Below are 14,540 nucleotides of genomic sequence, written 5' to 3'. Positions count from 1 at the left end.
TTAATAAAAACAGATTGATATCGCACAAGGATAAAAGAAACTGTAAGCTAGTTCTTACGAATTAAATACATAATTTGAGAAAATGCATTCTTCATACTTGATAATTAGGCCGTATGGCAAAACGTTGTAGAAACTATGAACGGGTTTCCCGCTGTTTCAAACATACAAAGGGTAACAAAGCACTGAGTTTATGGGTGTGCGAGGAAGAGAGACACACATGAAAAGGGTGAGAGAGAGAGAGTTGGCCCTCATTTCAGTGTTTGGATTATATCTATATTTACAAATTTTATATCAATAGAGCTCAAAATCTACACGAAATATACATTTCATACAACGACATTCATGCAACAACCGATATTTGCTAGACAGTTTCCCGAATTATCGATTAGTTGAATACTGTGGTAACTGTCGACCACGACATTGCATAACGTCTAACAGGGAGACTGATGGCAAAGGCATTTCTGACTGAATGGAATCTGGTCTTGGGCACCACGTGTCCGCTGTTGTAGAAATGATGGGAGGAAAAATGGCATGTACTAGAATGTTCTTCAGCATCCCCTTTCAAAAATGCCTCTGTGTCTGCTTGTATTAGTGACTGTTTAACATATGAGAATGAATAGCCAAAACGCAACATGAAAACAGTTCAGTATCGACCCGTCAAGTATATCTGGGTCATCGCCCCGTCACTTAACGACAGAATATCGATGTGAGGGTACGCGTTCCACCCGACTAACACTCCAGCAATAACGAACTGCAAGTACCCGTGCCAACCCAAAGGTGAAATACTTCATTTTATTGTTGATGAGAAATTGCAGTGATGATGGTAAAGTGTTCAGCTTGTTTCTTGATGAGATTCTCGGGGCTCTCAGGATCTCAACGCGACTGAGAGCACCACAAATTTAAACTTGTCGAGCACGACAAATCTCAGCGAGTGGTCTGCCCTTGATACTGTGTAAATACAGGCTGGCTGGCAGAGGAAGATCACGTTACCACCATAGGCCCTACAGTTCACATACCGGAAATACATTACAGTTTACAAGCAGATGCACGGGGGCAGGGGCATCAAATCTAGAAACTGATTACCGTTTGTCTTTGAAGCAAGCAAATTTAGCAAAACATGAGATTCTAATGTATTCCTGGCTTGAATGAGGTCTAAATGCAATACTGTACAAAGTTTTGCACTGGACGAAAGGAACTAAATTAATTCTATATAATTTCAGTGGTTATTGATACTTCTTTGTTGATTTTCAAATTCCGTCATACATAATTCCATAGATTCAAAATGGCTTCACTTCCTCCTGGTGGACTGATGGAGATTGTCTTTTCCTTTGATACAACCGGTTCCATGAACGCCTGTCTGACAGAAATAAGAGGTCGACTCCAGGACATGATACAGCGACTCCAGGCTGACATCCCCGCCATCAGAATAGCCGTCTTCGCACATGGTGACTATTGTACCAAATCATCATATGTTACAAAATGGATCGATTTCTCCACGAACGTCAAGAAACTTTGTGACTTCGTCATGAACGTCAAAGGCACTGGTGGCACTGATGATGGCGGCGAATGTTACGAGCTTGTTCTCAGACAGGTTGGAGAGAAGTTGTCATGGACACCAGGCTCCAAACGAGCTTTAGTCCTTGTCGGGGACGACAACCCACACGAACCAAATTTCAGAGCTAATAAACGAAAGATCGACTGGAGAGAGGAGATTCGAACTCTCCACAAAATGGTAAGCTGATTTTTCCTATTTCTTTCAAACACAGTAGTCGTATTTATATAACAACTGAAGAGTATATGATATGCTCAATATATTCCTTGAATTTCTTTTCCAGGGAATAAAGATTTACGGAGTTGAGTGTGATAACTGGGCTACCATGTTCTACCAGACAATTTCCAAAGAGACGGGAGGTCGGCATCTTAAACTCGAAAACTTTACAAATATATTTGACTTCCTCATGGCCATCTGTTACAGGGAGCATGACGCAGACATCCTTCAGGTAAGTTGAATAAACTTCACTTGTTTCATATTTCCTTCTGTACCGCAATGCCGCTACATCTATTGCTGCTATAGCGTAATACACGTCTCTATGGCTAACGTATTGACTGTAATTTCAAAGGTTTGGCTATGACAGTAAAATTTTGCTTATCTTGGTTTGGGTCTGTTATATTGGGTCCTATATTTACCCTTTTCAGGATTACGAGAAAGAGGTCCGAGGACGCCACGCCGACGGTACACTCAGCACAGACATGGAAGTAATGTTTTCATCACTACAGGATGGAGTAGCCTCCCCTCCCCTGCCAAAGACGAAGACGTCAGCCAGCATTGTTGAAGAAGATGAGACAGTACCTGTCTTAAAGAAGACGACATCCATGCAAGGAGCTACACAGGCAACGAAGAAAGCTGATAATGCTGTCAAGGAGAAGATGAAGGTTCTCCGCAAAAAAGCATCCAGTCAAGGAGTCCAAAAGCAGAAACGTAGATCTACCAGGACACTAAGAACCAAATCACTGAAGGTAAAGTGAAAGTAACATTTTCAATATTGTTCGCATAGTCGTGCTTGATTAAAAATTTGACAGTTTATAATATTTATGATTTCTTTACATTTGTAATTCCAGAAATATAAAGTATTGTGACTATCTCTTGAGACGACAGGAAGGTTTCTGCTTCAGAAACATGGTTACCTTGGCACAGAGTTGTCTCCCCTGACGTCCCTACAGTTCAAAAAGTTAAGAAATTGAAAGTGGAGATTGTTGTTATGACATTCCCCAGAAAGAAAATGTCTAACTTAAGCATAAAGGTATATCACTTCTTACTTATCTATCCACCCTACATTGAATTAAAAACGTAAATATCATTGTTGTAATTCCATGTGTTGTTACGAGAGTGTATTTTCATGTTTATTGTTATTCATCAAGTGATAGTTACAGTGTTCTCGTCGTTGTTGGGTCACAGTGTTTAGAGTTTTGAGTGATAGTTATTAGGGGTCACATTTCGTATCACAGTTGTAGTGTTTTAGCGACACACATTTAAGGTAGCGAATTAGAGCTGCGACCCTTTGGTGTGTTTTGACTGTTGGTATAAACAAGGCCGATCGCGAAGCGTCAATACTTTCGCTGGAATGCTCCAGACTCAGTGACTGCGTATATATAAGACTGGTGGTTGTGTTGACGACACACACACGGATATGCACTCAGATTACAACAGGAGTTGAGTCATCATTCGGCCTATCTACGTCTGCCTGCTTCTTCGTATGATTATCAACATTCAACAACGCTTGCTGTGAAAGATTTACTGGAACTCTTTCTCACTGAAAACCAAGCCTTTGGTGAGTTGATATTATATTTGCGACCCATTACTTTAGATTTGACTCCGTTGTATTGTACTAGAAACCTCTGTTGTGAATCATTGTATCTTGCTCTTCTCTGCTCAATACATTATATTGAATTATTAAATAATTAAAATTAAAATTGAAATAATTAGACTCGTTTGTGTTATATTTTGCTGGTTGTGAGGGGATTTCTTACACCTTTGCCACGGCAAATTTTTAACCGTCGCGGCAAATTATTAATCGGAACTCTGTGTGATAACTCTGGTTGATAAGCAAACATGCATGCATCCATCCATCCATCCATCCATCCATACATACATACATACATACATACATACATACATACATACATACATACATACAGTACAGGTAAACGAGGATGTAGACATATATTGAGGCATACATACATACATACATACATACATACATACATACATACATACATACGTACGTACGTACGTACATACGTGAGGATGTAGACGAGGATGTGGACATATATTGAGGCAACAAATAAGGGAACATACTGCTCTGTATCCCTAAAATGTACACAATTTCAAATGGGATATGTCGAAATATGCCAGTTCGGGATAACTGGGCATTCCGTAACAGGATATCCATAAAAGCATGTTTACTCATACGAACGCGCAAGACTACCAGCTGCTGAAAACAGTAGATCAGACTATAGGTGTCAATAAGGTCGCCCAACTAGGTATGACGAAGGACGACAGATACAAGGCGTCATCTCAAAGATATTTTCTGCCTTTCTGTGTGTGTTCAATATGTCTCGTTTGCTGATTAACATCTAACGTGTCTTTTTCATGAAGTTTATGTTACCCATAGAAAAGCTTAATTCAGCCATCTTATTAAATGTCTCAAAATATAGGAGGCATGACCACCCGATGATCGACAGGACTGGATACTATTTGTAAACTGTAATGACATGCCGTTTGATTCCCCAGTTTAATTTCCTAAATGATTATCTTATCTCAGCTGATATCTCTATCCCCTTGTCGAACCCCAGCCATCTTCTGTGAAACACCATTTGAGACGACCCCTACTACCTGTTTCCTTTATAGTGATTGTGAGACTCCTTGGTAGCTACATCCTTAATAGTTTTAGCACGTTATTAAAGTTATTATTTTTACGAAAGCTATCGTAAATGAAGCTAAATGTAATCATAGAATGGGCAATTAAAAAGCGTCATTTGCAATATCATCGCACACTAATTTGCATAAAGTCATGGTCTGTTCCAATAAGTCGCTTTGAACTTACATAAAACGCATATCAACTACATAAATTGTAGATATAAATGCGAAAAGACAGGGTTTTTTCTATTTGTGACAGTACTTTAATTACCCAGAGACGCTCGATTGTCCGTCAAACAGTTATATACTATCAGGCACGTTGTTGCTGCCCACGTTTTACCTGTTAAACACACGTCTCCTCGGCTCTGGCAATTCCGTGACGCGACATCACTACATATGTTCACATGTCAAGCACTATGAATATATTTAATGCATTTTGACACCATCTTCAATCTAGCCATATTCTGATTCGTCCTTTTCATCGGTAATGTGATTCTGATAACCATCTGATAATTTACACATTCTAGAACGACCAGAGACTCTTTGTCCAAACGCAACCATATAACAGGTCAGAACATGTTGTCAGAGACAGGTCACCGCGTGATTTTATCACTTGACTATCACTTGATATAATAGCAGGGGGATTTTCCTATACCATTATTACAGTGAACCTAAAGGTAAACTCATTTATAGACGTGATGTTAATTAAATATGTATCAGTTGTTTTGAAGCAGTCCATAACCATTTTATACACATTGATATATTATATTCATATTCGTACCCTATATCACCCCATATCAGTACTTTTCTTTATCATCCGAATAAAGAATTACTCCAAACCCGCATGCTATAGTCTTTACTGAATTGCCTCACTATCGAGAAATGCTAATTTTACAAGGAGAAAATATCATTTATTACTTCACAGGGCAAAAATGGCTCTACTTCCTCCTGCTGGTCTTCTGGAGATTGTCTTCTCTTTAGACACAACAGGCTCTATGAGCAGCTGTCTTGTCGAAGTCCGAGGACGACTCCAAGACATGATACAGCGACTCCAGGCTGACATCCCTGCCATCAGAATTGCCGTCTTCGCACACGGTGACTACTGTACCAAATCTATATACGTCACAAAGTGGATTGACTTCACCACTGACGTCAAAGAACTCTGCGACTTCGTCATGAACGTCGAAGAAACACACGGCATCGGAGACGATGGCGAGTGTTACGAGCTTGTTCTCCGACAAGTTGGCGAGGAGTTGTCATGGACACCAGGATCTAACCGTGTTCTCGTCGTTGTTGGGGATGATGACCCCCACGGTCCGAACTTCAGCGGCAATACACAAAAGATTGACTGGAGAGAGGAAATTCAAACTCTCAAAAACATGGTACGCTTATTATATATGCATTCAAATCTGTGTTTCATTGGATATAGGAAACAAAACAATGGTAAACCCAACTGATCTAAATATCTGAACTATGTACCTGTTCATTCTAAAGACGATGTGTTCAGCAGAAATCCTATTAATGTCTTTATTTCACTTGAACAACAGGGATGAATACCATACTCACAACGCGTATAATCACTATATACAATCAATTAATTTTAGGGAGTAAAAATCTACGGCGTTCAGTGCAGCACCAGCTCTATGAAATTCTATCAGACCATGTCCAAAGTGACAGGAGGTCGGCACCTCAAACTGGACAACTTTACAAACATCTTTGACTTCCTCATGGCCATCTGCTACAGGGAGCATGGAGCAGACACCCTTCATGTAAGTTCAAATACCTTCTCCTCCTGTATTTATATATTTAGAATATTTTCTCACATTACACAACTTAATCGTCTTTTACAAAATACACATGAGAACAAGGGAGAATTGTTTTTCTCTTCTCCAGTTATACGAGAAAGAGGTTCGAGCCCGTTGTGGTGATGGTACCTGTTCTTAACCGTGTCAAGAGCCTTTAGGATTCTCCGCCCCTTTATAAAAACTGCAGAGTCAGAGCAGCTGGCAGGCTAGTCCTCTGTTTAACAGTGAGATTTGTCCTTTCCATGACCAGGTGTATGAGGAAGAGGTTCGAGCCCGTCGTGGTGAAAGTGCCCTCAGCGAGGACATGGAAGGAATGTTTACATCTCTGCGTGATGGAAAGGTCTCCCCTCCTCAACGAAAAAGGACTATTACAATCAGTGCCTCAAAGATACAAGATCTCAAGGCTCCCACCTTAAAGAAAACAACAACCACCAAGAAAGTCCTTAAGGCTAAACACAAATCAATCAGAACGAAAACAGCACAGGTAAAGTTGTTTATTATCCATATATTTAACACGCTAACATTTATTTGGCTATGACCAGAGTGAAAAAAACTTTGATACAATTTCATAATTTCAGAAACCAACAAAGGTTGTTGCACCTCTTTTGAGAAGAGAGGAAGTCTTTGAGAACAACTTCAGCTTGAGAAACATGGACTGGTCACACTGGATCAAGGTTATCTCTCCTGATCTTCCTCTCAAACTGGGTGTACAATGGGAGAAAAGACGGGGTGCCAACCCCGGATTCAGAAAGAAGAAAGTCTTCAAGATCGGCAACAATAAACCAGCTCTTTACGAGGTTGGTGTTCAGAAAACCCCATACGGACGAAAGTTCGTAGTATTTAGCAAGTTCTGTCGCCATATTCCCGATAATGTTAAGTGGGAAACACGGCTTTTCGGAAACAAAAATGTTAAAGCTCAGGTCAACAATGTTGTGTCTCAGAACTGCAGTGTGTATGTGCGGAGGGTGGTGTACAGAAGAAGATCAAGTCGCCTTAAAACTTTAGCATTGCTAAAATCATATGACTATGCATGGAGCCGTCCGAGATCACGCTCTTGTGCCCGACATGTGTACAAGCAAACCTGCACGATCTCATCCGACAAAGTGTAATTGTCACAGAAGATGCATTTGAAATTTGACTTTCACGTTTCACCCTCAGAACCATCCTTGGTTTGCCAGCGTAGTCGTGCCCTCGAGTTGCAGTGATATAAACTGAAGTGATCAACTACTTTCAATTTGCTCTATGTGCTTGCTACCACGTCGTGTAATTGATAAAGGTTCTTGTAAAATAATCATAATTGTACAAGGATATTTCTTATGATTATGACTTTTATATTCATCATGTTCTGTGCAGCTAGAGTGAGTGAGTATGGTTTTACGCAATACTCCAGGACACCAGATGTGAGGTTCACGTAATTGTACCCATGTCTGGAACTACCGCCCCTTATGCTGTATGGCAAAAACTAACATTTCGCAAATCTAGGCCAGACATATATAATATTATTTCATCACAAGGAAGAGGGCACAGTATATTACAATTTACATACCTCACGCGTACCCAATTGATCGATGCTCATGTCGTTGATCACTAGATTGTCTGTTCCAGACTCGATTATTTACAGACTACCGCCATATAGCTGGAATATTGCTGAGTGCGGCGTAAAACTAAACTCAATCACATACATCCTGCAAACTGGCTAGTGTAGTTAAATTCAAAGACTTTTTCACAATGCAAACACAAAATCAAACGGAATACAAAGTACACAATGGAATGTGTGTGTGTGTGTGTGTGTGTGCGTGTGTGCGTGTGTGCGCAGAAATTAAAGGTATAACTACTTTGTTATTTCGTTGTTTAACGCACTAAAAACGTGAATTAAATGTAGGTCCGATATGTGTGGTGTAATGTTTAATCTATCACATACGTTCATAAACAGCAGTAATACTAACATGAAGAAACATTCAGCTTAAGCCTTCATGCTGACTGTTATTTCTCTTCTTTAAAAAAAGACATTCCGCGAAGCAGTGACGTTATTTTCGCAAACTCAGTACATTACACAACCGCTCCAGTGTATGGTGAAAATAACTGACAGACGGTGTAGGGAGCATTGAAATAAACACAACTTATTTTAGAGAATGTTCAGCTGTTTCTGAACATATGTTTCACATATTCTAATATTTCTATTAGAAATCCACTTTTCCTCTGGTTAACTGTGTTCAATAACAACTTATTCACACGTTCCCTGTCAACATTCAGTGTGTTTGTTTCCTAAGTCATTTTAAATAAAGTTGTAAAACATCGTACACTAATCGCCACATGCCTCAAACACTGCCGAGTGCAGGTCTAAACTTGCGCAACACTTCGAACGGAGCGGGGCGATATCGACCGCCCCTCGGCAAGTACAAACGCTGTACAAGTGTCTGGGCAAGACTATAGTCACTGTCATACCATGCACAGCCGCAGTTGAGAGACTTTAGTGAATGAAGTAAGGAAAAGCCTAGTCCTATTGTCACCAACCAATCAAAACCAAGTAAGTAGTGAAACACATTATAGGAGGAAACATGAACGCATTTTCAACATCCCGTTCAGCATAAACTGGCTTTTGCGATGAAAACAAAATTCCATTTGTTGAAGAAATGTTATTGAAAACGTACTAAAACGTTTTGGGTTGGACATGGCCCTCAAAGCCCCGACCATGTTTGGTCTCCAACCAGCCCCACGTCCAAAGGCAATCGTGAATGTGAGACTGAATCATATCTGATGCTTACGTATTTACTGTATCGTACACATGTAATACCGCTACACAAATTTATGCTCATGATCTAATTCAGTTGTTCAACGGACACTACTTTAAACATATATTTGGAGAGGGTTTTGTCACCTCTCTGTACGAAAATATACATTGATATGTTGATCCAGTTATCAATCGAAAGTGATATTCAGCAAGATTTCTTTACACCCAAGTAAGTATGCAACTTATAAATTAGCAAAGGTTGTACTTTGTAAATCTTTGAAGTGCATTTAGAAGTGCAACTTTAATCATTGTGACCAACATGACGTTTCCGTCACCTGATAAAAGAGCAAGCATACACTCCGAAACGTCGCCGTTTTATTTTACTTGTATATGTAGATTATGTTCCGTTTTCAAGGAGACCCAGCATGGCATTGCTTCCTCCTGGCGGACTTTCGGGGATAGTCTTCTCTTTTGACACCACCGGATCCATGAACAGCTTCCTCCTGCTGGTCTTCTGGAGATTGTCTTCTCTTTCGACACAACAGGCTCTATGAGCAGCTGTCTTGTCGAAGTCCGAGGTCGACTTCAGGACATGATACAGCGACTCCAAGCTTACATCCCAGACATTAAAATCGCCGTCTTCGCACACGGTGATTACTGTACAGCATCTACATACGTCACAAAGTGGATTGACTTCTCCATTGACAACAAAGCACTTTGCGACTTCGTCATGAACGTCGAAGATACACGTGCTAGGTGCGACGATGGCGAGTGTTACGAGCTTGTTCTCCGACAAGTATCTGAGAAGTTGTCATGGACACCAGGATCTAACGTGTACTTGTCGTTGTCGGAGACGACTGCGCCCACAGTCAACTACAGTGAAAATACAGAAAGGATAGACTGGAGATATGAGGTTCAAACTCTTCAGAAAATGGTAATTGCAACTACGTTTAAGACCTTAACTGTACACATAGTTTTACTTTGAGCACTATTCCATCACGCCAGGGAACACTAGAAATGTGCTTCACACATTGTACCCACTCATGCTATAAACGAAAAGGAACAACATATATGTATTTTACTTGTAAATCAAAATTGTTTTTCAGGGAATATGAATCTATCCATTTGAGTGTGGCAGCAGAGCGGCATCGTTCTTTGATGTGATTTCCAAAAAGACAGGAGGTCGGCATCTTAAACTGGAAAACTTTGTAAACAGATTTGACTTTCTCATGGCCATCTGCTACAGGGAACATGGAGCAGAAATACTTCATGTGAGTTGAAACAACCTCTTTACCGGGGTTGACAAAACTTTATGGATGATCAACTTCTGTATCGAAACGTCGCTATTGTGAAAATAAAGAAGTTGATCACCCAGAACGTTGTCATCTCTGTACCGCCATCTTCTGGAATGCCACTCAAACAAAAAAATCCTTTCCTTGTGTTAAACATACTTTATACTCCTCACCAATATAATACAATGTTTCCATAGAGGTTGCCCCTTTTAGCATACCATAATTCCTTATAAAGTAGTTTTTGTCAGGAGAATTTGTTTTGTCTTTACTAGTTATAAGAGAAAGAGGTCCGAGCCCGTTGTGGAGATGATGCCCTCAGCGAAGACATGGAGGGAATGTTTACATGACTACGTGATGGAACAGTCTCCTCTTCTCCACCATCTACAACGATTACAAATTTCCCAAAGAAAGCAACATCCAACCTCAGAAGAGTCAGAAGGGCCAAACCTATATCCAGTAAGAGGCCAAGAACGAAATCTTTGAAGGTAAAATCTTCTCATTCTTTTAAAATTACGATGACACAGAAAAGTTCTAATTAACAATTATTCAGCTGTGATCAATTTCAGAAATCATGTTTCAATTGCATTATTTCAGAAACCAACAAAGTGTGTGTTACCTCCTCTGCGAAGAGAGGCAGTGTTTGAGAACAACTTCAGTAGATAGAGCTCAGATGAACAATGTTGTGTCTCAGAACTGCAGTATCTGTGTACGGAGGGTGGTGTACAGAAGAGCATCTTGTCATGTAAAAACAGTTGGTATGATGAAGACTTATGACTACGCTTGGAGGCGACTGAGGTCACGAACTACTGCTCGACTTGTGTTTAAACAAGGCACTACCATTTCATCAGACCACTTATAGAACGACTCTCTACAATGACATATATAATACGAAGTGTATAATTATGGACATTATAGACGTTTCATGAAGATATCATGTCAAAGGTCATCTGGAAATATGTGAGATATTAGGTGCAATATCCCCTAGCATTTGACCTATAAGAATCTCATTCACTACAACTTGCCAGATGTTGTATATTAAGGCGAGAGACTGATGCTTCATTACAGTGCGAGATTGAGAAGTGTGTTCTCCCGAATGACTGTGATATAACCATGATAAACGGTAGTGACTTGTGTGAGAAGACTGTATACGTTCACTTGTCCGTATAACAGCACAGGCCTGAAATGATGCCCGTTTTAATGAAAAGAATACGTGTAGTACCGAAACGTTCATATGCTTTGTTTCCTCTAAAAGTGCACTTACAAATATTGGTACTTATAATTAACAATTATTATTTTTTAAGGCGTATATTTATGAGAAAAATGTTTTCACTGCAACCATATTAAAATCGGTCACTTTAATCAGATCACTGAAAGATCTGCTTTACGCGTTTCATGACGGGTGCACACTTCATTTTCACCCGAGTTTCAATGGCCATATAACAAAATTTCTGGACACCCCTCTGGATCCGCCTATGCATACCAGATGTTTCAACCGACATGATAGCATGGCTCATGGTGCAACTGATAACTTCGCAATGCCTATGGCCACGATGCCATAATAGTCTTTGTAAAGGCCTATATATTGCAAACAAAAAATTCTATATTACATTAATGACCTGGTTCGAAATTTGAAATCTCACTTGTATGGAAGCGATTTGCCAGTTATGAACGAGGGGAGGTTCAAAGCTTCTCTTGTCTCTTATCTGTCTTCCATTTATCACAATATTGATACTGTTTGTTCCGAGGTGCTGGACTTTCGCAGGTATCACGTGAATGATCAATTTAAGCAATACTACTAGCAGCATTGCTATTTCATAACTTTACGTAGTGCGTTCTGCGAACATTTTTACCTCCCCTCGAAGAATGCTGAAATAAACTCACCGCACACACGGAAAGAGATCTGGGTCGCGAAATGGTAAGAGAGTAATATGAAATTCTGTAGTTTATTAGTGTATCTCTTATAGTCTGTTTTCAGTGACAACGTACCGATGAATTTCACTTTAGACAAAAATTATAAATCAAATAAAGTGAAATTAAAATTGCGAATCCTCATAACTTTACAGTGTCAATTGAACATTTATTTTTTTATTTTTTTTTGTCTCAGAAAAAAAAAGTTGTTACCAAACAAACGGTCATAGACTCAAATCGCTATTACTGGTTCAGCAGTTGGAACAGTGAAACAAAAACACTTGCGGTACGTGGTGAGCCAGAACTTAGGCAAAGAGAACTTGTTCTAGGTGTTTCATTTAATGTTCATATCCCGTGTACTACAAAGCAGTTAATCGTAATTTCGCTTTATTTGGTTTACTTTTTTTACAGTGAAATAGATACGATAAATCATCGATACGTTATTTTTACTGCAACTGTAGGTGGTGTTGAAAATATTTTATGTTTTCAGTAGCAGCTATATATTCACACACGGACGGTTCTTTTATCAATCTGAAATGACACAGCATTTACGTTATCGAATTATCACAATGCATATTCACACAGTCATCCTCTTTTCTTGAAACACACACGTGCATAATGATTTAAATCTTAAAAGGATCAGCTATGGTGTATTTCTGCCCTACGCGAAATATACATTCATCATCTGTAACTATGGGTCACAGAATCACAGAATATATTTTATGAAACTGATTTTCCGCGAAGCAATTTCGCCGTGGGTAGTTTTAACAAAAGTCGTTGTGGGATTTAAAGTGTATATCTTAGACAGTTATTAATTTTCATCTGTCTGAATGCGTTTCATGTGCCTGACGGAGTATCACCGCAAGTAATGGGATGGTCTTCAACGGGGCTAGTGGTTAAGCGTTCACACGTCACGCTGAGCACCCGAGTTCGATTCCCCACATGGGTACAATGTGTGGGTACAATGTCTGGTGTCCCCCGCCGTGATATTGCTGGAATATTGCTAGAAGCCGCATAAAACTAAACTCACTCATCAACAACTTCGATTACATTTATCACGTGATTATGTCTGGTTTATATTTGTAAACAGAAGATCCGTCATTAACCTGTTTAGAATCGATCCCAGAATTCACCCATGCTTGTAAGAGGCTACTAACGGGATCAGGTGGTCAGACTAGATTCACACATGTTATTGTTTCCCAATTGCGTAGACCTATGCTCATGCTGTTGATTACTAGATTGTCTGGTCCAGACTCGAATATTTACAGACCGCCGCCATATATTTTGGAATTTTGCTAAGTGGGGCGTAAAACTTAACTGACTCACCCTCACTTGTAAACAGACGTTTGAGTCGAGAAAAGGTACACAGGGACAAATAAGCCAAAGCATTGGAGGTCATACGGTAGTCGTGAACGACCCTTTAACAACATGTATAAGCCGCATCAAATATCAGCAGATACATAATATACAAGAGCTAAAGTAAATTATTATCTAATGCCTCCATTTACGAAGGTATACGTAGGGTATATACATGCATACAAATTTGTGTCTGACATCAACCGTACTAAATTATAAGCAGTTCCAAATAACGTCAGAGTCTAATGGAAAGGTGGACAACTAAATTTAACTGACATAAACTAACGTGCACCTGTTTACCATATGTAACACATTATGAAATAGAAACACGCCCACACTTCCAATTACAACAATTCTCATCTGTAAACTTTCATAGAACTTTGCTTGGTACTTTCCTACATAAAAAAAACATTAAGTCAAAGGGGATACGAAGATTGGTAACATTGCTAAGCAGTTTCGCAGGTGAGGTTAATTCTACCTGCCCGATATTTACAGATGGCACCTTCGTGAGTATTAATTAAAATTGATATTGTCAATTTATTTATTAATTGCATGAGACTCAGCACAAAATCGCATCTTCAATAACATCTTCATTAGCATACACGTGAAGTGTCATAAACTTTAACTCTCACAAACCTTCATAATTATATCCAACTGACAATGACTATAAAACTAGCACGCTTTTAACGGATTCTTCTATCTCAGATATGTTAGCCTTGTATAATAAAACTGACTGCGATGAAACAATAACAACAACGCCATTTATACGAGGTATTTACCATAATACTCTACTAATTCAGACTGTGTTTGCTGTAGTTCGGTATCCCTATCGCAGTGGAAGAGCCTACTGAGCTCACTCACTCACTCACTCGCTCATTTTCTTATCAGAAGTATTGAAAACCAGCAACGTTATTCGATGTTGTTGTGTTAACCACACAACATTCAGCTATATAAGCTGTGAGTCACACGACGACGCTGTTCACAGAGCATGACAATCCGCGAAATACCCACGTCCCGCATTCTTCCTAAAC

General features: G+C 39.6%; 2 protein-coding genes and 1 pseudogene across 2 annotated transcripts; all 3 read left to right on the top strand.

Moving 5' to 3' along the window:
* The first annotated feature begins 669 nt into the window (after nt 1–669).
* On the top strand, nt 670–3,483 carry LOC137290679 (uncharacterized). Its single transcript, XM_067821758.1, has 5 exons — nt 670–777; nt 1,276–1,732; nt 1,836–2,000; nt 2,197–2,517; nt 2,620–3,483. The coding sequence occupies exons 2-5, from the start codon at nt 1,283–1,285 to the stop codon at nt 2,635–2,637; spliced, it is 954 nt and encodes a 317-aa protein (XP_067677859.1). The 5' UTR covers nt 670–777; nt 1,276–1,282; the 3' UTR covers nt 2,638–3,483.
* Nucleotides 3,484–5,007: 1,524 nt separating this feature from the next.
* On the top strand, nt 5,008–8,112 carry LOC137290676 (uncharacterized). Its single transcript, XM_067821756.1, has 5 exons — nt 5,008–5,094; nt 5,343–5,799; nt 6,022–6,186; nt 6,473–6,706; nt 6,801–8,112. The coding sequence occupies exons 2-5, from the start codon at nt 5,350–5,352 to the stop codon at nt 7,329–7,331; spliced, it is 1,380 nt and encodes a 459-aa protein (XP_067677857.1). The 5' UTR covers nt 5,008–5,094; nt 5,343–5,349; the 3' UTR covers nt 7,332–8,112.
* Nucleotides 8,113–8,893: 781 nt separating this feature from the next.
* LOC137292035 (uncharacterized) lies at nt 8,894–10,908 on the top strand (annotated as a pseudogene).
* Nucleotides 10,909–14,540: the final 3,632 nt, after the last annotated feature.

This window comes from Haliotis asinina, chromosome 7, assembly GCF_037392515.1.
Source record: "Haliotis asinina isolate JCU_RB_2024 chromosome 7, JCU_Hal_asi_v2, whole genome shotgun sequence".
NCBI classification, from domain to species: Eukaryota; Metazoa; Mollusca; class Gastropoda; order Lepetellida; family Haliotidae; genus Haliotis; species Haliotis asinina.
This window is presented reverse-complemented; position numbering and strand designations above follow the sequence as displayed.